A 22,820-nucleotide genomic window follows, 5' to 3' on the forward strand; every position below is an offset into this window, starting at 1 on the left:
AAGTGTTTTGAGAACAGCCTGCCCTACAGCTGCCTGCTGTTTGTAGTGCACATCAACACAGCAATGCTTTGTAAATGTGTGTGTGGTAGACCATGTGGCTGCTCTACATATGTCTTCCAAAGGAATATTTCCAAGGAATGCCATAGAGGCCCCCAACTTTCTGGTGGAGTGGGCCCTTGGTGGAATGGTGAGAGTACGTTTGGCTTTCAGATAGCAGATCTGGATACATTTAACGATCCACCTAGCAATACCAGCCTTGGAAATGGGGGTACCTTTGTGCTGTGGTGCAAAGGCAACAAAGAGTTGCTTAGTCTTCCTAAAATCCTTGGTCTTATCAATGTAATACATCAGGGCCCTTTTGACGTCAAGGGTGTGGAGCATTCTCTCCGCCAATGACTCAGGATTTTGGAAGAAAAACAGGCAATTCAATAGTCTGGTTGATATGGAAATGAGACACGACCTTAGGAAGGAATTTAGGGTTAGTGCGAAGCACTACCCTGTTAGAATTAATTTGAATAAATGGCTCTTGGATAGTGAGGGCTTGCAGTTCACTAACTCCCCGTAGCGATGTAATTGCTATGAGGAAAGCCACTTTCCACGTCAAGAATTGAATCTCGCAGGAATGCAGTGGTTCAAAGGGAGGACCAATCAGCCGGGTGAGGACCACATTGAGGTTCCACTCCGGAGCTGGTGGTGTCCGCGGAGGAATGACTCGTTTGAGTCCCTCTAGAAAGGCCTTAATGGCAGGCACTCTGAAGAGTGAGAGGTGCTGCCTATTCTGGAGATAAGCGGCCATCGCAGATAAATGTATGCGAATGGAAGCATAGGCCAGATTACATTTGTACAGATGGAAAAGGTAACAGATGATATTTTGAATAGACGCATCTAGCGGGTTAATGTTGTGGTCTGCACAATAAATGACAAACCGCTTCCATTTCGCCGCATAGCATGCTCTGGTGGTGGGCTTCCTTGCCTCCCGAATGATGTCCATACAGTCAGAAGGTAAGTGCAGGTAGCCAAACTCTAGGACTTCAGTAGCCAGATCGCCAGGTTGAGCTGTTGCGGATCTGGATGCTGAATGTCGCCATGGCTCTGCGTTAGAAGGCTGGGTGTGAGACGTAGCCTCTGATGCGGTACCACGGACAGGTCCAGAAACGTGGTGTACCATGGTTGGCGAGCCCACGTTGGAGCAACCAGGATGAGAGTCATCGAGTGCTGCCTGAGCTTGCGTGCCACCAGCGGTATCAGAGGTGCTGGGGGAAAAGCGTACGCAAATTTGCCTGACCAGTTCATCCATATCGCATTGCTCTGCGATTGTGGGTGTGGGAACCTGGCGGCGAAGCTTTGGCATTTTGCGTTCTCCCTTGTGGCAAACAGGTCTATCTCTGGATGACCCCACCTTTGGAAGTACGGTTGGAGTACTGATGGATGTATCTCCCACTCGTGCATTTGGTGGCTGTGCCTCCTGAGCAGGTCCGCCATCTGATTGTCTTTGCCCGGGAGGTGTTCTGCCATGAGGAAGATGTTCCTCTGAATGGCCCACTTCCACATGCTCTGAGCCAGATGAGACAGCTGCGGAGAGTGTGTTCCTCCCTGCTTTCGAATGTAATACATGGCTGCCATGTTGTCCGTCCGGATCAACACAACCTTGTTGCACAGATGTACTTTGAAGGCTTTGAGTGCCATGAAGATCGCCATCAGTTCTAGAACATTGATGTGCATCTTCCGTTGCTGTAGCGTCCATAGTCCTTGCACAGTGTAATGGAGTACATGAGCTCCCCATCCCTGGAGAGAGGCGTCCGTTGTCAGGATGATCTGTGGCACAGGCTCTTGGAACGGTCTGCCCTTGCAAAGGTTTCATGGATTCCACCAATGCAGAGAGTTGTATGCCCGACCGCTCACCAACACTAGGTCTTTCAACTGCCCGTGAGCCTGAGTCCACTGACGTGCTAAGCACTCCTGAAGCAGGCGCATATGTAGTCTCGCATGCGGAAATATGGAAATGCAGGAGGCCATCATGCCTATCAACTGCATGAACACTCTTGCTGGAAGCGAGTGTTGAGGTCTGAATTTTTGTATCAGCGATTGAATGCTGCTGACTCTCACTGAATTCAGCTGTGGTGTGGCCGCCAGAGTGTTTATGGTCGCACCCAGATACTGCCGTATGTGGGTGGGCTGGAGGTGGGATTTTGGGTAATTCAGTGAGAATCCCAGATTGTGCAGGAGGTGAATGGTGTGGGACATGTGGGCGGCACACTGCTGGGCTGACTTTGCTTGGATGAGCCAGTCGTCCAGATAAGGGTAGACGTGGATGTTCCGTCTCCTGAGATGCGGCGCCACTTTCGCCAGGCACTTTGTGAACACCCTGGGTGCCGTGGTGACACCGAAAGGCAAAACCTCTAACTGGTAGTGCTGGTTTTGTATGGTGAACCGGAGGTATTTCCTGTGTGAAGGGTGCAGTGGAATGTGAAAGTACGCATCCTTTAGGTCTAAAGTTGCGAGAAAATCCCCCTGACTGAGCAACGGGAGCACTTGCTGCAGGGTCAGCATATGGAAGTGCTCCGACAGGATGTAGTAGTTGAGTGGCCTGAGGTCCAGGATGGGCCTAAGGGACCCGTCCTTTTTCGGTATTAAGAAGTACAGGGAGTAGACCCCTGTGCCTCTTTCCTGCACTGGCACGAGCTCTATTGCTCCTTTTTGCAGCATGATGGTAACTTCCTGCTGCAATAAGTGCAAGTGCTCGTCCGACATAGGACGGTGTCTTGGGGGCATGTTGGGTGGAGTGGATGCTAACTCCAGACAATAACCGTATTGGATAAGCTTTCTGACCCACCTGTCCGTGGTGATGGACTTCCAGACGGGTAGGAACAGCTGGAGTCTCCCCCCGACCGGTGTTGTGTGGTCGGGGGGCAGCGACAAGGCGTCCCTGTTTGCTGGTGGCAGAGGATCTGGAGTTGATGTTTCCACGTCCTCTGCCCTTGGCGCTGTTGCCACGATATCCACCTCGACTCTTGTTGGTGTAAGTGGTCTGAGTATTGCCCTTGTAGTACTACGTGGACTGGGAGAGCTGGCCCCTGGAAACGCCTCTAGTGCTGGAGCGACGAAAAGACCCACCCCGAAACTGCTGGGACTGTAAGGCACCCATGGATTTTGCAGTCTCAGTATCCTTTTTTATCTTTTCTAGGGTGGTGTTGACCTCTGGGCCAAACAGGTGATGTGGGTTGACTGTTTGGTTAAGGATGGTGGTTTAGATTTCTGGCTTTAATCCAGAGATTCTCAGCCAGGCATGTCGCCGTAGCATAACACTAGTGTTTATTGCTCTGGCAGCGGCATCAGCTGCGTCCAGAGCGCACTTAATTGAAGCGTTAGAGATTAGCTTCCCTTCCTGAATCAGCATCTCAGCCGCCTCCTTGTATTCATCAGGCAGGTGCTGCAACAGGGTCTCCAGTGTGTCGTAGTGTGCCCTGTCATAGCGCCCCAGAAGCGCTTGTGTGTTAGAAATGCGCCAGATGTTGGCTGCCTGTGCTGCTACCCTCTTCCCGAAGCCTCAAAGACTTTGGGGATTCTTTGTCTGGGGGAGGAGCATCACCCGTAGTCTGAGAATTAGCCCTCTTCCGGGCATTCGAGAAGACAAGGGAGTCCAGAGGAAACTGTCCTTTGATGTAGGTAGGATCAGTAGGCGCCGACTTGTATTTTTTGTCAATCCTAGGGTTTATCACCCTTGCGCTGGTAGGTTCTTTAAAGATCTCAGCAGCATGCTTTAAAACACCTTTCAGCATAGGCAGAGTCTTAACGGTTTTTTCTGAGACTGAAAAGGTGTCAAAAAGGTAATCGACATCCACAGGGTCAGTATGTAGCTGGACGTTGTGATTGTTAGCTGCCCGCTCAATGAGGGCATTGAAAGCTGCAAAGTCTTCTGTAGGGGACGTTTTAGCAGAAAAAAGTTGAGGGTCTTGTCCTGATTGAGGATCCCCAGGGTCACCACCAGCTGCCCAGGGTTCATTGGTATCCTCAGGGTCTGTATAGACAGGGTAACTGTATTCCTCCTCATCATCCTCCTCACCAGCGTCCACATCCGAGTAAGTGGGCGAAACATTATGAGTCTGAGGAAAGTGGCTCCACCAAGACGGGAGAGCAAGAAGAGTCCTTCTTTTTCTTGAAAGGGATCTTGTAGGACTCCAGTGGGCGTTCTGGGGAGATTTTCCGCTTCAGGAGGGAAAGCTTGCCCGTTTCGGCGTCGATGAAGTGTTCCTGACTCGTCCCCCGAAGGTCGTCGAGGTCGCGGGCCGGGGACCACCGATGACGCCTTCGGCGCCGATGAGACCTTCTCGGGCACGCCGGCCACAGCCTTAGGAGCGAAAGCCTTCGGCGCCGTCTTCGGCGGCAAAGTGAAGTGGAAGGGCGTGGACGCATTAAGTGGTTTCTCCACAGGTTTCGCAGGCGGAGGATCCTTCGGACTGACTGACGCGGTGCCGTCCCTGATGCGCTGCAGGGAGTCCGTCACCTTCTTGGTGAACGCGGCGGATGGGCGCGCCGGTTCAATGGAATCCTTCGAGGTCACTTTCGGAGTCGACTCTCGGGGCGCGGCGCCTTTGGCCTTGTCCTGCGGACGCGGGGTTGTGAGGACCTTTGGGTCATCCAGCCGCTTCTTCTAGTCACCGAGAGTTTTCTTCGGCTCGCCGACAGTCTTCTTCAGGTTGCCAAGGCTTTTGCCGGTGTCGACCGTCTTTGGCGCCGACGCACCCGGCTGGACCACCTTCACTTTAGTCTTCGGCGCGGCAGACTTCGTCTCGACGCCCTTGACTTGGGCCGTCGGTTCGACAGCCACCTTCTGCTTCTTCAGCGCCGAAGCCTCCGAGGCCTTGGAGCCGACTAACGCGATGCGCACTTTCGGTTTCGAGGCTGGCACCTGCGCAGTATCTGGCGTCGAGACCGTAGGTTTCGCTTTCGGTTTCGTTTTGCCACGGAGTGGCTCGGCAGCAATGTCTGTGGCCGAGCCTGAAGGCGGGGCCGTAGAATCCATAGCGAGATCTTGGGTAAGGCCCGAAGGCAATCCCTCGACCTGGGCCTTATAAATTGGCACAACCCCAGAGTCAGTTTGAGGAAGCTCCTCATCCGAGCTATCCTCCATGGCCCCGAGGGCCCCGTCATCGTCCCCTACCTCGTCGGCGACTTCTTCGCCCTCCAACATCTCAGCATCCGCGTCGTAGTCATAGTTGACGTCCGACGCGGGGTTTGACTCAGAAATGTCCTGGATAGATTCGTCCTCGACATCCCCTGCATTGAAGATGTCCACAGGCGCCGGTGCAGCTTGCTGGGCCTCCTGGCGCGCAGCTCTTCGAAGCTTAAGCGTCTTCTTGGACCTGAAGCATGAACAAGCCATACACTTGTCCTCATCGCGGTCGGGCGACAGACTTGTTGCACACCGGGTGGACGTCGATGTGGGGATACTTTGAGTTGCAGACCGGACATCTCTTGAATGGACTTCGGTCCATGATGGACGGTCGATAGGTCTGGAGCGTCGACTGGGCCTTCCGCGCCGAGAGCACGCGGGAGTAGAGAATCCGGCTGGGAACCGAGCTGGAAGAAGCAACGCCAAAGGCAAGACAATACCGACACAGACTAAAGACCTTTTGGTCTCAAGAAAGTTTTCTATCGATTCCGACAAGAGGGAATTCAAAGACATCCGAACCCAATGGCGGAAAAAAAACAATCTGAGGATTGAGTCTATGCCCATGCGCACTGTAGTCCAGGGGAGGAGCCACCTATCTCGTGATACTTCGAAGACTCTTCCAGGACAACAATGTGCAATCATCCGGACCCAACACTAGGCGGCGATCTATGCACAGATATGAATTCAGCAGCCCACATGCCTCGAACATGTGTGTAGCGAGGCTCACGTAGCTGCCTGACAAATGTCCTGCAAGGGAACGCCGCGTCCCAAGGCATTAGTGGCTGCCGTTGCCCTGGTAGAATGGGCACGCAGTCAGACATTAGGCTCCTTCTTAGCCAACCAGTAACATGCTTTAATGCACAGAACGACCCAACCGAGAGATGGTTCGTTTGTCCACGGCCCGTGCCATTTCTCTAAACTTGGCTATCCAGGCAGTAATGTCTTGTGAACGTGTGCAGGGATGCCCAAGTGGCTGCCTGGCAGATGACAATCAGTGGAACTCCATGTCCCAAAGCAGTAGAGGCTGCCGTCGCCCAAACAGAGTGGGCACGCAGTCCTACTGAAGGTTCCAAAGAATAGCAGATTTTGATGCATAGGACAACCCATCAAGAGATGGTACATTTTTGCACGGCCGGACCTTTCTTGGAGCCCACATAACCCATGAAGAGTTGATCGTCCAGCCGGAATTCTTTAGTGCGGTGAAGGTAGGACAGCGCATGCTTTGGGTCCAGACCGAGTCTCTCCTCCAATTTGGAAGGTTGCGGAGGCAGGAAGATGGTGGGCAATGTGATGGTCTGACCCATGTGGAAAGAGGTAACCACTTTGCGCAGAAAAGAGGGCCTAGTGCGAAGGACCACTTTGTCTGGATGAACAAGAAATAAAGGAGACTTCGAGGATAGATCATGAAGCACACTAGCCCTGTGAGCAGATGTGATGGCAAGCAGGAACGCGGTCGTCAAGGTAAGAAGACAAGAGGACAATTACATTGTGGCTCAAAGGAGGCACACATAAGGTAAGTAAGAACAAGATTCAAGTCCCACCGGGTCATTACGAAAGGAGAAGGAGAAAAGAGATGAGTAATGCCCTCAGAAGTCTATTTATAATCGGAGACTTGAAAAGAGAAGGCGGATCAGAAAAGCGCAGAAAGGCAGAGATGGCCAAAAGGTAGCCTTTAAGAGTGCCCAGAGCAGAGCCCTCCCGGGCCAGAGATAGAATGAAGAGGAGAACCTCCGAAAGAGGAGCAGTAAGGGGAATCAACTGCCTTTGCTGTGCGCCATGTCACAAATGTGTTCCATCTACAGGCGTATACAGTTTTAGTGGAGGGACCCCTGGATGCCAAGAGAACGTTACAGGCTTCGGGAGGAAGATTGAAAGCTGTCAACTATTGCCGTTCATTCTCCACACAAGGAGGTGGAGGCTGGACAGGTCCGGATGGAGAACTGTCCCCTGCTGCTGCAACAGAAGATCCTCCCGAAGAGGCAGTCTGATTGGAGGATCGATGGCCATGCTCGAGAGCTCGGGGTACTAGACTCATCATGCCCAGTCGGGAGCCACAAGAATGACTTACACCTGGTTGCGCTTGATCTTCTTCAGCATTCTGGGTAGAGTGGTAGAGCCGGAAAGGTGTACAGGAGGCCGCAGTTCCACTCCAGACGTAAAGCGTGCCGCCTTGGAAATGCCAAAGTGCAGAATTGCTGACATTGCGCATTCTCTTTGGTGGCGAACAGATCTAACCAATGCTCCCCCCACTGCTGAATGAGACCTTGCACCACCTCCGAGTGAAGACACCAATCGTGCTCCATCGTGCACTGGCGGCTGAGTTAGTCCACCCTGGCATTCACTGAACCTGCCAAGTGTTGAACCACTAGGGATATGCCTTTACGTTCCAGCCATATCCATAGGTGAAGAGCCTCTTGACAAAGGTCCCACAACCCACCACTCCCTGTGTGTTGCAGTACCACATGGCGGTGGTGTCGTCTGTGAACACCTGCACTACTCTTCTTTTTACAGAAGGAAGGAATGCCTTCAGTGCAAGACGGATCGCCCGGAGCTCCAAAAGGTTGATGTAGAGACTAGACTCAGTCTGAGACCAGAAGACCCTCATCTCCGCCTCTCCCATGTGGACCCTCTGAGTGAGTAGCGCGCTATACAAATTCCTGAACTTGAACTTTTTGGTCAATTCTGAAGCCGCCATGGATCCACTTTCTTTGAGTCAAGAGACTTTCTCAGAGCTTTGGGGCTCGTGAGTATTGAAGAATATATTAATCTGATTTTCCCTTTACTCTGTTTGGGAGTGCATTTCTGGTCGGTAGGAGTCTCCGAATGTATAGTCAGTTTTGTTTTTGATACAGCTGCCCTTTCTTCCATCTGATTTTCACGATCCTGTAACGTAATTTCCCTCTTTTCGAACCAGATCACCGAAGCATCTTTATCGTCCACATATTAACGTCTGACAACTTATGTGACAGGCTATGTGCTTTAAATGTTACCTTGGCTAGTGAGCAGAAGGTTTGCATGTGCTGTTTAGGAATTGTTTTTCCATCTGCCAAAGGCCTCCTCTGCCACACACCTGTTGCTAGTTTGAAGACCTCCCACCACACCAATATATCCTTCTCCTGCTTCGATACCACCCGCATGCTGCGCAAGATCTACAGATGGATCCCCACCGGAACCAGAAGGACCGTCACCCAGGCCCTCATCAGTAGGCTGGACTACAGTAATGGCCTCAACGTGGGACCTCCCACCACGCCAATATATCCTTCTCCTGCTTCGATACCACCCGCATGCTGCGCAAGATCTACAGATGGATCCCCACCGGAACCAGAAGGACCGTCACCCAGGCCCTCATCAGCAGGCTGGACTACGGCAATGCCCTCTACGTGGGAACCATAGCCAAACTCCAGAAAAGACTCCAACGCATACAGAACGCCTCCGCACGCCTCAACATCCTCCGCCACATCACTGCCCACCTGAGAGACCTGCACTGGTCAACAAGAGGATCACCTTCAAGCTCCTCACCCATGCTCACAAAGCACTCCACGACGCCGGACCTACATACCTCAACAAATGACTCACCTTCTACACCCCCGACCGCTAGCTTTGCTGACCTCGCCACCGTTTCATGCATACACCGAACAACCAACGGTGCCAGATCCTTCTCCCACCCCGCCACTAAGACATGGGACACCCTCCCCATGCACCTGTGACAGACCCAGGACCAGTTGACCTTTAGGAGACTTCTCAAGACTTGGCTGTTCGAGCAGCTGGAAAAAAAATCAAGAAGAAAAGAATATACTTAAGACTTCTGATTGTTTTAAACACCTTCTTTAATCTATTTGAGTTGTGCTCTGGAGTAACAGGGTGACCAGCCTGACCCCTGCAGTAGCGGTCACTCCTCCCTGGTATCTCCTCTTGGTATCGTAGCGCTTTGCTCCCCACTGCTGCCAAAAACAATTCTGACCAGCCTGACTCACATTTAATTGTTGCCTGCTCAGTTTTGTAGCGCTTAATTGCCTGCTCAGTTTTGTAGCGCTTAATTTTGCTCAAGCGCTCGCATTGCCTATAATATTTGTGCTTAATTGTGAATTGTGCCTGTGTACTATCCTAGCGCTCCACTGCTCGCATTGCCCGCATAGCTTCCTTAGCTTAATTTGTGCCTGATTGTGCCCATAGCTGCATTTTCACATCGTGCCCCAGTCTCGTCCTGTTTGCCTTGTTGTCGCTGCCATTTGGTGGTTGTTCCTCCAGCCTGTCCCCCCACCTCGCTCCCGCCTCCCAGCTGCCCCTCCCTCCCTCTGCCCCCTCCAATATCCATTTATGACATATGGACCTACGCGCAGCATACACGCGCAGCATACACGCGCAGCATACACGCGCAGCATACACGCGCAACATACACGCGCAGCATACACGCGCAACATACACGCGCCCCATGCGTGCCGAAGGCGCGCCAAAGGTAAGCCCGTCTACGCCCGTCCGCGCCTGGACCGCGCCCAGCGCCAGACCCCCTGGTCCTCGCAAAACCCACTCTTCCCGCATACTGTTTGACGCCGCTACCCTCTTTGCCCTTAACCACGGACACACACCACAATGCTGCGAAGCTGCCCCAGGACACACCCATGGTCCTTTCGCCTGCCACTCCTGCAAGTTCGCCTGCACCAGGACCCACACCAAATCCACTACCTCCAAACACAGCTCCAACTCCAACCACCTGAAGTGCATCCTGCTGAACACCCGCTCGGTCCACAGACACGCCACTGAACTCTGGGACCTACTCAACACTGCATCGCCGGACATCGCCTTCCTTACACTTACAAGATCATCCGAAAAGACCGCACCAACCAAACAGGAGGAGGCATCGCCATCATCCATAAGAACACCATCCGAATCACGACCAGCTCCGGCGATACCCTTGCTACCGCCGAACACCTTCACTTCCAGATCCACACCGACCCCAGGACCACACTTAGAGGCACCCTCATCTACAGACCACCAGGAACCCGCACACAATTAAACGAAGACATCACTGACTTCATCAGCCCACATGCCCTCACCTCCGAGAACTACATTCTACTGGGAGACCTCAACTTCCACCTGGAAAAGAAAAACGACAGCAACACCACCACCCTTCTGGACAACCTGGCCAATCTCAGACTCAAACAACTTGTTGACACCCCCAACCACCTTGCCGGACACACGCTCAACCCTATATTCACCTCCAGCAAACACATCTCCTTCGATCACACCACAGCTCTCCATTGGACAGACCACAACTGCGTTCACTTCAGCTACAAAAAGACCACGACCCACAACCCCCCACAACCTATTCCTCGAAGAAACTGGAACAAAATCACCGCCGACCAACTCTTCACATCGCTAAACCAAAACCCTCCTGCCATATCATCGGACCCAAACCAAGCTGCCACCAAACTCACACAATGGATCACCCACAGTGCTGACGTATTAGCACCCTTGAAAAACCATCAGATCAAACAAGGTAGCAAAAAGGCCACCTGGTTCAACGATGACATTAAGAAATCCAAGAAGTTATGTCGTACCCTCGAGAAAACCTGGAGAAAAAACCCAACCTCTGACAACCTGACCACCTTCAAGGACGCCACCCGCAAACACCACCAATTGATCCGATCCACCAAGAAATCAGCATTTAAGGATCGACTCGACAACAACGACCACAACAGCAAGGAACTATTCAACATCGTCAAAGAATTTACCAACCCCACCGCCGGCACCAACGACATCACTCCCTCCCAAGACCTCTGCGACTCTTTATCCTCTTTCTTCCACAACAAAATTGCCGACATACATAACAGCTTTGAAAACCAGTCCGATGAACAGCCCACTCCACCCACCTCCGAACCAAAACAGCACTCTCACAACCTTTTCGCCTGGAATCCAATCACCACTGAAGACACCATCCGCCTGATGAACTCCACTCACTCAGGATCGCCAACCAACCCATGTCCCCACCACATCTTCAACAAAGCAGAGTCCATCATCACACCCCATCTCCGCGATGTCATCAACTGTTCCTTCAACTCCGCTACCTTCCCGGAAAGCTGGAAACATGCCGAACTCAGCGCCCTTCTGAAAAAACCCACAGCAGACCCCTCTGAACTTAAGAACTACCGCCCCATCTCACTCCTTCCATTCCCTGCCAAAGTCATTGAGAAAGCTGTCAATAGTAAGCTCGCCGCCTTCCTTGAATCCAACAATTCCCTCGACCCTTCACAGTCCGGCTTCCGAGCCAAACACAGCACCGAAACCGCCCTCATCACAGTTACAGACGACATCCGAACGCTACTGGACAACGGAGAAACAGTTGCCCTCAACCTACTCGACCTCTCCGCCGCCTTCAACACAGTATGTCATAGCACACTCATACAACGCCTCAACAACGTCGGAATACAAGGAAAAGCTTTGGATTGGATCATCTCGTTCCTCGCCGGAAGAACCCAGAAAGTCCACCTCCCCCCATTCAAATCAGAGGCCACCGAAGTCATCTGTGGTGTACCACAAGGATCTTCACTCCGCCCCACCCTCTTCAACGTATACATGAGTCCCCTCGCATCCATCGCGCGCCAACACAACCTCAACATCATCTCCTACGCAGACGACACCCAGCTGATCCTCTCCCTCACCAAAGACCCAAACACCGCCAAAACCAATCTACACGAAGGAATGAAAGAAGTAGCCGAATGGATGAAGAACAGCCGTTTAAAACTTAACTCGGACAAAACGGAAGTCCTCATCTTAGGATCATCCCCCTCTGCCTGGGACGACTCATGGTGGCCACCGGCCCTGGGTACAGCACCCATACCTACAGATCACGCACGTAACCTGGGCTTCATCCTAGACTCCTCCCTCTCGATGACCAGACAAGTCAACGCCATCTCATCTTCATGCTTCAACATCCTGCGCATGCTCAAAAAAATCTTCCGCTGGATCCCCACCGAAACAAGAAAGGTAGTCACCCATGCACTGGTCACCAGCCGACTGGATTATGGAAATACCCTTTACGCCGGGACCACAGCCAAACTACAGAAAAAACTCCAACGCATCCAAAACGCCTCAGCCAGACTCATACTGGACATTCCCCGTCATGCTCACATTTCCGGTCACCTAAAGGATCTCCACTGGCTCCCCGTCAACAAGAGAATAACGTTCCGTCTCCTCACCCACGCACACAAGGCCCTCTACGACCTAGGACCCGAATGCCTCAACACACAACTGTCCTTCTACACACCCACCCGCCAACTACGATCATCCAATCAAGCCCTCGCCGCAATTCCGCGCATCCACAGATCCACCATGGGAGGAAGCTCCTTCTCCTACTTAGCGGCCAAAACCTGGAATTCTCTCCCCACTCACCTCCGACTTACACAGAACCACCTCTCCTTCAGAAAGCAACTAAAAACCTGGCTATTCGATAAGTAATGAACCCACCCTCCCTCAACCGCCTTGAGACCCTTGAGGGTGAGTAGTGCGCTATACAAATTCCTGAACTTGAACTTGATCTGCAGTTGACCCAATCCTGGTTTGTGAGCCACCATTGCAATTGACGGGCAGTCCCCTCAGAGATCTGGACGACATCAGAAAGGTTCCCCTGTTGCTGCGTCCACTGGGACGTCAGGTTCCACTGAAGAGCCCCCATATGCCACCTGGGATGAACCACCAGGAGGCCATGAGAACCAGCAGCCTCAGGGTCAGTCTCACTGAAATCCAGGATAGAGGCTGAAACATTGGTATCAAAGCCCGAATATCACAGACTCGCTGCTCCGGAGGATAAGCCCGAAACTGCGCTGTATCCAGAACCGCTCTGATGAAAAGGTGCTTGTGAGAGGGAATCAGGTGTGACTTCGGCACATTGATAGTGAACCCCAGCGAGTGCAGGTGGTCCGCTGTAGTCTGAAGGTGGGAGACGAAAGTATGGAGCGAGCTCGCCTTCAACAACCAGTCGTCGAAATAGACTAGAACCCCTGATCTGCGCAGATGAGCTGCAACCTCCACCATCACTCATGAGTACCCGAGGGGCACTCGTAAGGTCAAAGGGAAGTACGGTAAACTGAAAATGCTTGTGGACTACCGTGAACCGCAGGTAACGTCTGTGGGCTGGCAGGACGGGCGTATGGAAGTAGGCATCCAGCAAGTCCAACGCTACCATCCAGTCTATGGGGTTGAGGGCAGACAGGACCTGAGCCAACGTGAGCATCTTGAACTTCTCTTTCGGAAGGAAGCCATTGAGAGCCCCGAGGTCTAAGATAGGACGCAGGCCTTTGTCCTTCTTAGGTACCAGAAAGTAGCAGTAGTAGCAACCAGGATCTACTTCTGGCACAGGGAGCCTTTCGATAGCTCCCTTGCCCAAGAGAGCTGCAACTTCCTGGCGAAGAAGGGCCAAGTGATCCTCTGATATGCAATGGAGTGCTGGTGGCATGGATGGAGGGGTAGTTTCGAAGGATGAGGGAGTAGCTCCTGTTGCTGTGTTGGGAGAGGAAAAGTTGGTCGCCTGGGGCAGGGTGGTGGCATCGAGCAATCATCCTTTCTCGTAGTGGCGGCAGATCTTTCACCGTCACTGCTGCCAAGCTCTGGAATAGCCTTCCTCTTGACCTCAGGTTCACTGATTCCGAGCCAGCCTTTCGACGCAAACTCAAGACCTGGTTGTTCACTAATCATTAGGTCTTCAGCATTCTCAGGTCTTCAGTATTTCCTTTTCCATCAGTGGGATGTGTTCTTGGTTACTCTCTATGGGGACTCTCATGTAATCTTAGCGCCGGGACACCTCCGCCGGAGGTAGCCGTGCGCTCTACAAGCTTCTAAATAATAATAATAATAATAATAATAATCCTATCCACAGGAGCCCCTGTGCTTGGCCCTAGTGCCCAGAAGGACATCAGTGAGGGCTTCATTTAAAGACAGTAGGGGCTCTGAAGAGGCTGCTGCTGGTTGAAGTACCTCTGTCAGGGGGTTAGTCCTGACATCCACCGTAGGAAGCTCGAGGCCCAAAGCCTCAGCTGCCCTATGCAACACCACTGTGTACGAAGCTCCCTCCTCCGTAGCTGTAATAGGTGGGGAGAGCATGCTGAGGTCTGGGGCGGTATCTAAACCACTGGCCTCACCCAGTTCCTCTTGCCAGCCTGGCTCCTTAAGCTGGTCAGCTAAAGGGTATCCAGACCCCTCCCAGTCCTCCTAACCCTCCTCTGGCTTCCACTCAGGGCAATAGGGATCGCCAGGGATAAAAAGCAGTACAAAAGTACACTCCCGCGAAAGTACCGACGTCGGTCCGGCTCCGTGTCCAAGTTGGGGGTGTGGCTGGAGTTAATGCTGGTTGGGGGCACAACCAGCGTCTTCACTGGAATCGGCGACGGGGAAAGTACCTTGAGGTAGACCGGCGCCTATCCGGCCTGGATCCTCGGGGGCCCTCCGGCGCCAGAGCCAACGGCATCGAAGGCCTAGGACCCCCAGCAGAGTCTGCGGGGGGAGATGTGCCATTGAAGTCGGGCTGCCCAAAGATGCTGTGAAGCTCTTCGTAAAAAGCCCGAAGCAGGACAGGGGACGCTCTGGCAATGGGAGGGAAAAGTGGCGGCGCCCAGAAGTGGGCTCCGAAGACAGAGCCTGGGAGCCACGACGCTCCGGGTCCCGCGTCGGCCGGGGAGAAGGCAAAGAGCGACTAGGCTTCTTCGCCTTCTTCTTGTGCTGCGAATTACCTGAGAAGTGCGAAGTCTTCGATGACGAGTGGTGGTGGCTTCGCAACGGGTCCCGAGACCTTCCTCTCGACCGGGACCTCGAACGACACAGAGCGGACTGCTTAGGCCTCCAAAAGCTTTCGGGACAGCGCCCGCAAAGACTTCGGATTCATGGCCTGGCAGTCGGAGCACGACTTCGGGTTGAGGTCACGCTCCAGGTACCAAAGGCACACGAGATGCGGATCCGTAACAGACATCAACTTGAGACAAGAGTCACAAGGCCTGAAGCCGGTCCAACGATGTGCTACCAGGATTTCATAGACTCAAAAAAGAAGTCTAGAAAAGTCGGAAAAAGTGTAGTCAAAAAAATGACCAATGGGGAAGCTCTCTTCAGATCTGCGCTGGTTGGCGCAGAAAAAGCAAGAACTGATGTCAGCGCGCAGGGGCGGTGTCCAAGTAGACACCGCAACGTCATCCCGGCGACCTCTACGGACGCGGAGTCGACAGATGCCACCAACCGACGTGCAGGGGTACTGCTACAGAAAATTCTCCAGATCCAGTCTGACACCTGGGGGTAATTCTAAGGTAAGGGATCTATAACTAATGGTTTCTTTCAGATAGGAGGAGTCACCTTATCTTGTGACTGGAAAAGACTGCTTTGAAGAACAACATACTAACATCCCAACACTAGATGGCAGGAGTATACAAGGCATATGTATCTACAGCACACACGCCTCGAACATTCATGTTTGTTTTTATTATCAGCCATGCTGACGCAAAATGCATCACATATTCAGTTTACTGGTCCAATCTATTACCAGTTCACTTAATGTTGGCACTTATATTTACAATGATTAAGTGTCACCAAGTGTACCCATAATTGGATGACTGGCTCATACGGCTCCATCACAGGAAGAGGCAAAGGCTTCTATGGCTGCCTGCATTCGTCTCTTTCACAGTTTAGGTCTCATGCTAAATAAGCACAATTACTTCTTGGTGAAACATATGAAAATTCAGTTTTTGGGAGAGATACACTGCCTATAATTGGGAAAGGCACTCCCATCCCTGTAAAGAGTGATGAAGCTTCAGGAAATGGCAAATAACCTATTGACCAGACAATCAGTCATAGGCAGACAATAGAGGACTGAGCCACAAGTCATCCTCCACATGCCTCATAAAATTGTGAGGCTCCAGAAGAAACCCAACAAGACAAACGGTCAATAAAAACAAGTAAACTACTCATGGGGCAACACAGTCCAATTCATGAGACTGCTGACATGCACTATTGTGGAGGATATTTTTTGCAAACCTCGAGGCAGGTCTTCAGTTCCAGCCTTTATCAAACAGAGTACAGCTAAAAGCAGATGTATTTATGGATCATTCGCAAGCACTGTCGATCAGATGCCTCTAGTAAGACACAGAAAAAAAGCTTCATATCAGCGTACCAATTCTCTTAGCCATAGGATTAGTAGGTCAGTCAATCCTTATCAGGACAAACAATACAACATCTCTGTTTTACATAGCCAAATAAAAGGAAGTGTAGTCCCAATCTCACTCAAACGAAGTTCAACTGCTAAAGGATTAGACCATTTCTCACAAATAGCTGTGAGACACCTGCCCAGGCACCACAACTATCCAGCTTCCATGAGTGGGAACTCTACCAGGATGAAGTCAACCGCATCGTCCAACAAGTGCGTCAACCAACGGTAGATTTATTCACCACCCATAGTAACAGAAAATACCATTACTTTGCCAGTAAATATTAGAAACCAGTAACCACAGGCAATGCCTTTCTGAGATGATGTTTCAGCTGCTTTGCATGGGCGTTTCTTCTGTTTCCTCTGATCTCTAGGATTTTGAGAAAGGTGAAGACAGATCACTGCACTAAGATGCTTATTGCTCCAGCGTGGCTACGCCAGTACCACTACAACGAACGTCTGCAACTACTGGTACTGGTGTATCACTGAAACTGCACTCTAGACTCATCTCGGAACACTGGAAACAGACAATAAAATTTGTTGAACCAGACAGCATGGTACCTGACCACCTAGAATTCGGCCTCTTGGATTTAACAACATAATGTAGGAACATCCTAGCATACCATAAAGACTCCAAAAGGAAGCATTTCTGTATCTGGTGCAAAAGTCAAGAGTTTCATCCACTTCATATACAATGTCACTGAATACTCCAATACTTGTTAGATCTGCCAAAAACAGTTTGAAATATCCACCTGTGCGAGTCAATCTAGCAGCAATATCAAGATGCAGAAGAACACAAGTTGACTCATCCACTATGTTCTTTCAGATAATCATAAAATAATTCATGAATAGACTCTTTCGGGAATTTCTATCTGTGCATGACCCTTCAGAATCGTGTGGGCTCATTATTGTTTTGAGTCAATTGATATTGCCTCCCTTCGAGCCAATGTACATGGCACACCTACAGCTCATCTCATGGAAGACATTGCTTCTATTAGCATTTACATCAGCAAGGTGGATAGGAGAGATGCAAGCATTTACTGTCAAATCACATTCTCTCCATTTCACAAGCGGCAAAGTCACCTGCCAACCAACCCTATATTCATACAAACCCCCTACTTACTTTCGCTTGAAAGTACTAGGGTGTCTAGTAGAGGAGAAGCCAGGCCATTTCCTTTTGCACTCGCTGTAGTTTGTTTAGGAAGAATTTTTGGATACCATGGTATACACCTTTTAGTTCATAAATGCAAGGACTAACAAATGAGGTTTAAACTCTAGGGAAGAATCCTACGAAGGAGAATAGCAGCATTAGAATCCTGAGCAAAAAGAGGTATTCACTACAGCTTCTATTTATGGTTCCACAGAAATGTCAGCATCTAGGATGATTCCCAGGGTTTTGCTTGGTTTATCGAGAGGGATGCCTGTGTATACTCGAAGGAGAGGTTTCTTACATTATCAAGGATGGCCATATCCCATAGAAACCGAGAGGGGAGCAAACAAGCAAATCCTTTACACATTTCAAAGTCACTTAAAAGAGTTCCCACAGGTGGTGATGAGGCATCAGCATGAAAGAAGAGGATTTTTAAGTAAAGTGGAGGAGGAAATAAGATGCATTCCAAGATGAAACTGATAAGATTGATCAAGATTAAAGCTGTGGTCAGGAATACGTTGTACTGGTCAGAGCTCCAGTAACTAATGTTTTCATTTGTGCCTCTGAGTGTTATTTTTTTGGACATCTGCTGGTTTTCGATCAGGTACACACGGCACTTCCTGAGCACATTCATCAGTATCCTTGAAACCAAATCACTGCATATCGAAACTACAGGATTATTAGTTTTGGCCTTTGAAATACCTCAAACAAAGACTTTGAAGTAGACATTTGTTTGGACCTAGCTCGGATCCTAGGGCAAGGTGAATAGTTCCAGAACAGGGAAACGTGGGCTAAATGTCCAATGTTTAAACTACAGTATTTAATGGTAAATTGGTTTGTGTCCTAATTCTAGCCCACTGAGGGGAAGGCACTTCTGCATTTTGACAGCTACTTATATTTTAAGCCTGGAATATTTCACTTTTCTACAGAAAACAAAATCTTTAAGGTTAAAACCTGCCGGGACATTAAATTTAATACTGGTCGTCTGATGTGTAACTTGTTTCTCAGCCTCTAACCTCTCACCAACTCCTTGAGTAAGCGTTAATAGTTCGATCTAGGTACGTTATGTGCTGAAAGCAAAAATATGATTCAACCAGCTACATTACGCTAAAAGCAAAAACATGATTCAACCAGCTACAGTACAACACAATTGTGGTGATGAGAAGCCTTCAATGTCATAATTAAATCCCAGCAACCTCTCACTGCAGATGGGGCTGCAAGAAAAGGCGTCACATGGGTCAATATCGGTCATGATGGTAATGACTGTAACCATTAGGTAACAGATCAAGGATTTTCAACAGTGATATTGAACAACGCAAGTCAATGGGTAAAAGACATCTGGATGAAAACACCAACTTGTATTGTATTTTAGGAATAGGAAATTCTAAAAACATTGGAAGAAGAGCAATGGGATGGCTAAAAGGATAACGAGTAAAAAACAAAGATGAAGATAATAGAAAAAAGATACTCTATAGAGTGGAACAAACTGACCGTACATCAACAGCACACACAATTGCTTCTATGAACTGCATACAGGAACAATATTGGATATTATGCATTATGTACCTCTAGGAAAATCTACTTCAATGTCCAGGTCTGGCTCATAGGGAACATCAAGGAGAGCTGTAGGAGTATCTGTAGTAATGGTTGGACAGGAATCCTCTTCATCCTCATCTGAAAGGTAAGCATAAACAAAAATCAATTCCGAAATCATTACTGCCACACTTTTCTGTTATGGCAGTTAAGAACAAGTTACTTACCTTCGGTAACGATATATCTGTAAGAAACAGTAGTTAGTATTAGATTCCTTACCTTAGAATATCCCCAGGCGTCAGTCTGGACCCGGAAACTTTTGCGTAGCAGTACCCCTGCGCGTCGGTAGGCGTCGTCTGCAGGCGCCCCCTGCGGCTCCGCGTCCGTCATTGGCGTCGTGCGCCGTGATGACGTCGCTGGAGTATATAGACGCCGCCTCCGCGCGCGGACGTCAGTTCTTTGCACACAGCTTTTCCGTGCCAGAACACGCAGAGCCATGTGAGAACCAACACTGGTGCCATGTTTGAAACTAGGGCCCTGAAAGGGATGTACCTAACCCTAGGTATCAGTTCGCAGAACAGGGAGGATGGGTGGGGCGGTAAGGAATCTAATACTAACTACTGTTTCTTACAGATATATCGTTACCGAAGGTAAGTAACTTGTTCATCTGAAAGAAACAGGTTAGTATTAGATTCCTTACCTTAGAATAGATACCCCAGCAATACCAACCCCGGTGGTGGGTCTGCGAACCAATACAATCTTACACCAGAAAGTCCTGGAGGACAGAACAGCCAAAGAAGCCATCCCTCCGGACTTGACTGTCCAGGCAGTAGTGCCTCGCAAAAGTGTGCAGCGAGGCCCACGTAGCCGCCTGGCAAATGTCCTGCAAGGGGACTCCCTGGCCCAGGGCAGTAGTAGCCGCCGTGGCCCGAGTGGAATGGGCCCTCAGCCCAACAGGAGGCTCCTTCCGAGCCAAAGAGTTGCACGCTTTGATGCACAGAACGACCGACCGAGAGATGGTCCGTTTATGTACCGCCCGTCCCTTCTTCGCACCCACGTAGCCAACAAACAGTTGGTCATCCACCCGGAACTGGCGTGTGCGATCCATATAAAATGAAAGCGCACGTTTTGGGTCCAGACGATGGAGCCGCTCTTCATCCTTTGAAGGATGCGGAGGCGGGAAGAAGGAGGGTAAGGTGATGGACTGCCCGATGTGAAAAGCAGAGACTACTTTGGACAGGAAAGAAGGTCTAGTTCGTAAAACCACCTATTCGGGATGAATGGACATGAAAGGAGGTTTGACAGAAAGAGCCTGAAGCTCACTCACTCTCCTGGCAGAGGTGATGGCAACCAGGAAGGCCGTCTTTAAAGTCAGGAGACGGAGAGGACAGGAATGAAGTGGCTCAAAGGGAGCACACATCAAGAAGGTTAGAACCAGGTTCAAGTCCCACTGAGGCATCACAAACGGAACAGGTGGATACAGGTGTGTGATGCCCTTCAAGAACCTTGTTACAATAGGGGACTTGAACAAAGAAGGTTGATCAGGCAGCCTCAGAAAGGCCGAAAGGGCAGAAAGGTAGCCCTTGATAGTACCCAGAGCAGAGCCCTGCTGGGCAAGAGAAAGAAGGAAGAGAAGAACCTCAGAAAGAGGGGCAGAGAGAGGATCCACAGCCTTTGCTGTGCACCATGCCACAAATTTGTTCCACCGGCAGGCGTATACCGAGTTCGTGGAGGAACGCCTGGCTGCCAGAACCACATCACAGACTTCAGGAGGCAAGTCAAATGGCCTCAACTGTCGCCGCTCAATCTCCACGCATGGAGGTGGAAGCTGGACAGGTTCGGGTGGAGGACCGTCCCCATCTGCTGCGACAGAAGGTCCTCCTGAAGGGGCAGGCGGATCGGGGGACCGACTGACATGCTGAGTAGCTCGGGATACCAGTACCTTCAAGCCTAGTCCGGAGCCACAAGGATGACTTGGGCCCGGTCGCGCCTGATCTTCTTCAGCACTCTGGGCAGAAGTGGTATAGGCGGAAAGGCGTATAACAGACCGCAACTCCACTCGTGCCGAAAGGCGTCGCCGTGCGAGTGCCGTCTTGGAAACTCCAACGCGCAGAACTGATGACATTGCGCGTTCTCTTCTGTGGCGAATAGATCTAACCAAGGCTCTCCCCATCGCAGAAAGAGGCCTTGCACCACGTCCGAGTTCAGACGCCATTCGTGATCCATCGAGCACCGACGGCTGAATTCGTCCGCCCTGGCGTTCAGAGAACCTGCCAGGTGTTGAACGACCAGGGTCACATCCTGATGTTCCAGCCACTGCCAGAGGCGCAGAGCCTCTTGGCAAAGGGTCCATGACCCCACCCCGCCCTGTTTGTTGCAGTACCACATGGCGGTGGTGTTGTCCGTGAACACCTGCACCACACTCCCGCTGACAAAGGGAAGGAATGCCTTCAGTGCCAGACGAATCGCCCGCAGCTCCAACAAATTTATATGGAGCCGGGACTCCGCTGGAGACCAGATGCCTCTGATCTCTGCCTCTCCCAAGTGGTCTCCCCAGCCCTGGAGGGACGCGTCCGTCACAACAACGTGCTCCGGTTGGGGAAGGGAGAGGGATCTGCCTCGGACCCAATCGCCGTCCGTAAGCCACCACTGCAGTTGTCTTGCAGTGCCCTCTGAGATCAAGACATGGTCGGACAAGTTGCCCTGATGCTGGGCCCACTGAAACTTCAGGTCAAACTGCAGAGCCCGCATCCGCCACCGGGCGTGATGCACCAGAAGGATGCAGGAAGCCATCAGCCCCAGCAGCCGCAGCTTCAACCTGACCGAAATCCGGGATAACGGCTGGAAGATGGGAATCAAAGCCCGTATATCCTGGACTCGCCGTTCCGGAGGATAAACCCGAAACTGCGCCGAGTCGAGAACCGCTCCGATGAAAAGGAGCTTTTGAGAGGGACACAGGTGTGATTTCGGCACATTGATGGAAAACCCCAGCTCATGCAGGAGGTCTGCCGTCATCTGAAGGTGGTGGACGACTGTCTGGGGCGAGCTCGCCTTCAACAACCAGTCGTCTAGATAGTGGAAGACTGAAACCCCTAACCTGCGCAGATGGGCTGCGACCACCGCCATCACCTTTGTGAACACCCGTGGGGCGCTGGTAAGGCCGAAGGGGAGCACGATAAACTGAAAGTGCTCTTGGCCTACCGAGAACCGCAGGTAACGCCGGTGGGCCGGCAGGACGAGGATGTGAAAATATGCATCCTGCAAATCCAACGCTACCATCCAGTCTTGCGGGTCTAGAGCAGCCAAGACCTGAGCCAATGTCAACATCTTGAACTTCTCCTTCCGGAGGAAGCCGTTGACGTTCCTTAGGTCCAACATAGGACGTAGGCCCCCTTTGTCCTTCTTGGGTACCAGAAAATAGTGGGAATAGCAACCACGCCCTACTTCTGGCCCAGGAACGTGCTCGATGGCCCCCTTGGCCAAGAGGGCCATAACTTCCTCCTTCAGAAGTGTCAAGTGGTCCCCCGACACACGGTGGTTCTGCGGTGGCATGGCTGGAGGAGTGGTCTCGACTAGGACTAGGAGGATTTTGTGGCGGATGCTGCGGGGGGAGGTGTGGTCCGACCTCGCCGTTGTCCCCGACCGCCACCACGGCGGTTTCCACGGCCGCCACTGCGTTAAGTTTGCTGCGGCGCGTGCTGTCAGCACGTGTGGGACCGCCCCTTCCTTGGCCACGAAAGGAGCGAAACGAACCAGTTTGCTGGCGCTGGGTCGAGAGACCCAAG

The 22,820-nt window shown here is 51.3% G+C and overlaps 1 protein-coding gene across 2 annotated transcripts in view; it reads right to left on the reverse strand.

Moving 5' to 3' along the window:
* Positions 1–22,820, reverse strand: part of ZMYM2 (zinc finger MYM-type containing 2) — a 381,579-nt gene that overhangs the window by 299,112 nt on the left and 59,647 nt on the right. For both annotated transcript variants that reach the window (XM_086935215.1, XM_086935214.1), the window contains exon 2: positions 19,069–19,176. In XM_086935215.1, coding sequence (XP_086791341.1) covers positions 19,069–19,176 — 108 coding nt within the window. The remainder of the gene's footprint in view (positions 1–19,068; positions 19,177–22,820) is intronic.

This window comes from Lissotriton vulgaris, chromosome 8 (assembly GCF_964263255.1).
Source record: "Lissotriton vulgaris chromosome 8, aLisVul1.2, whole genome shotgun sequence".
Lineage (NCBI taxonomy): Eukaryota > Metazoa > Chordata > Amphibia > Caudata > Salamandridae > Lissotriton > Lissotriton vulgaris.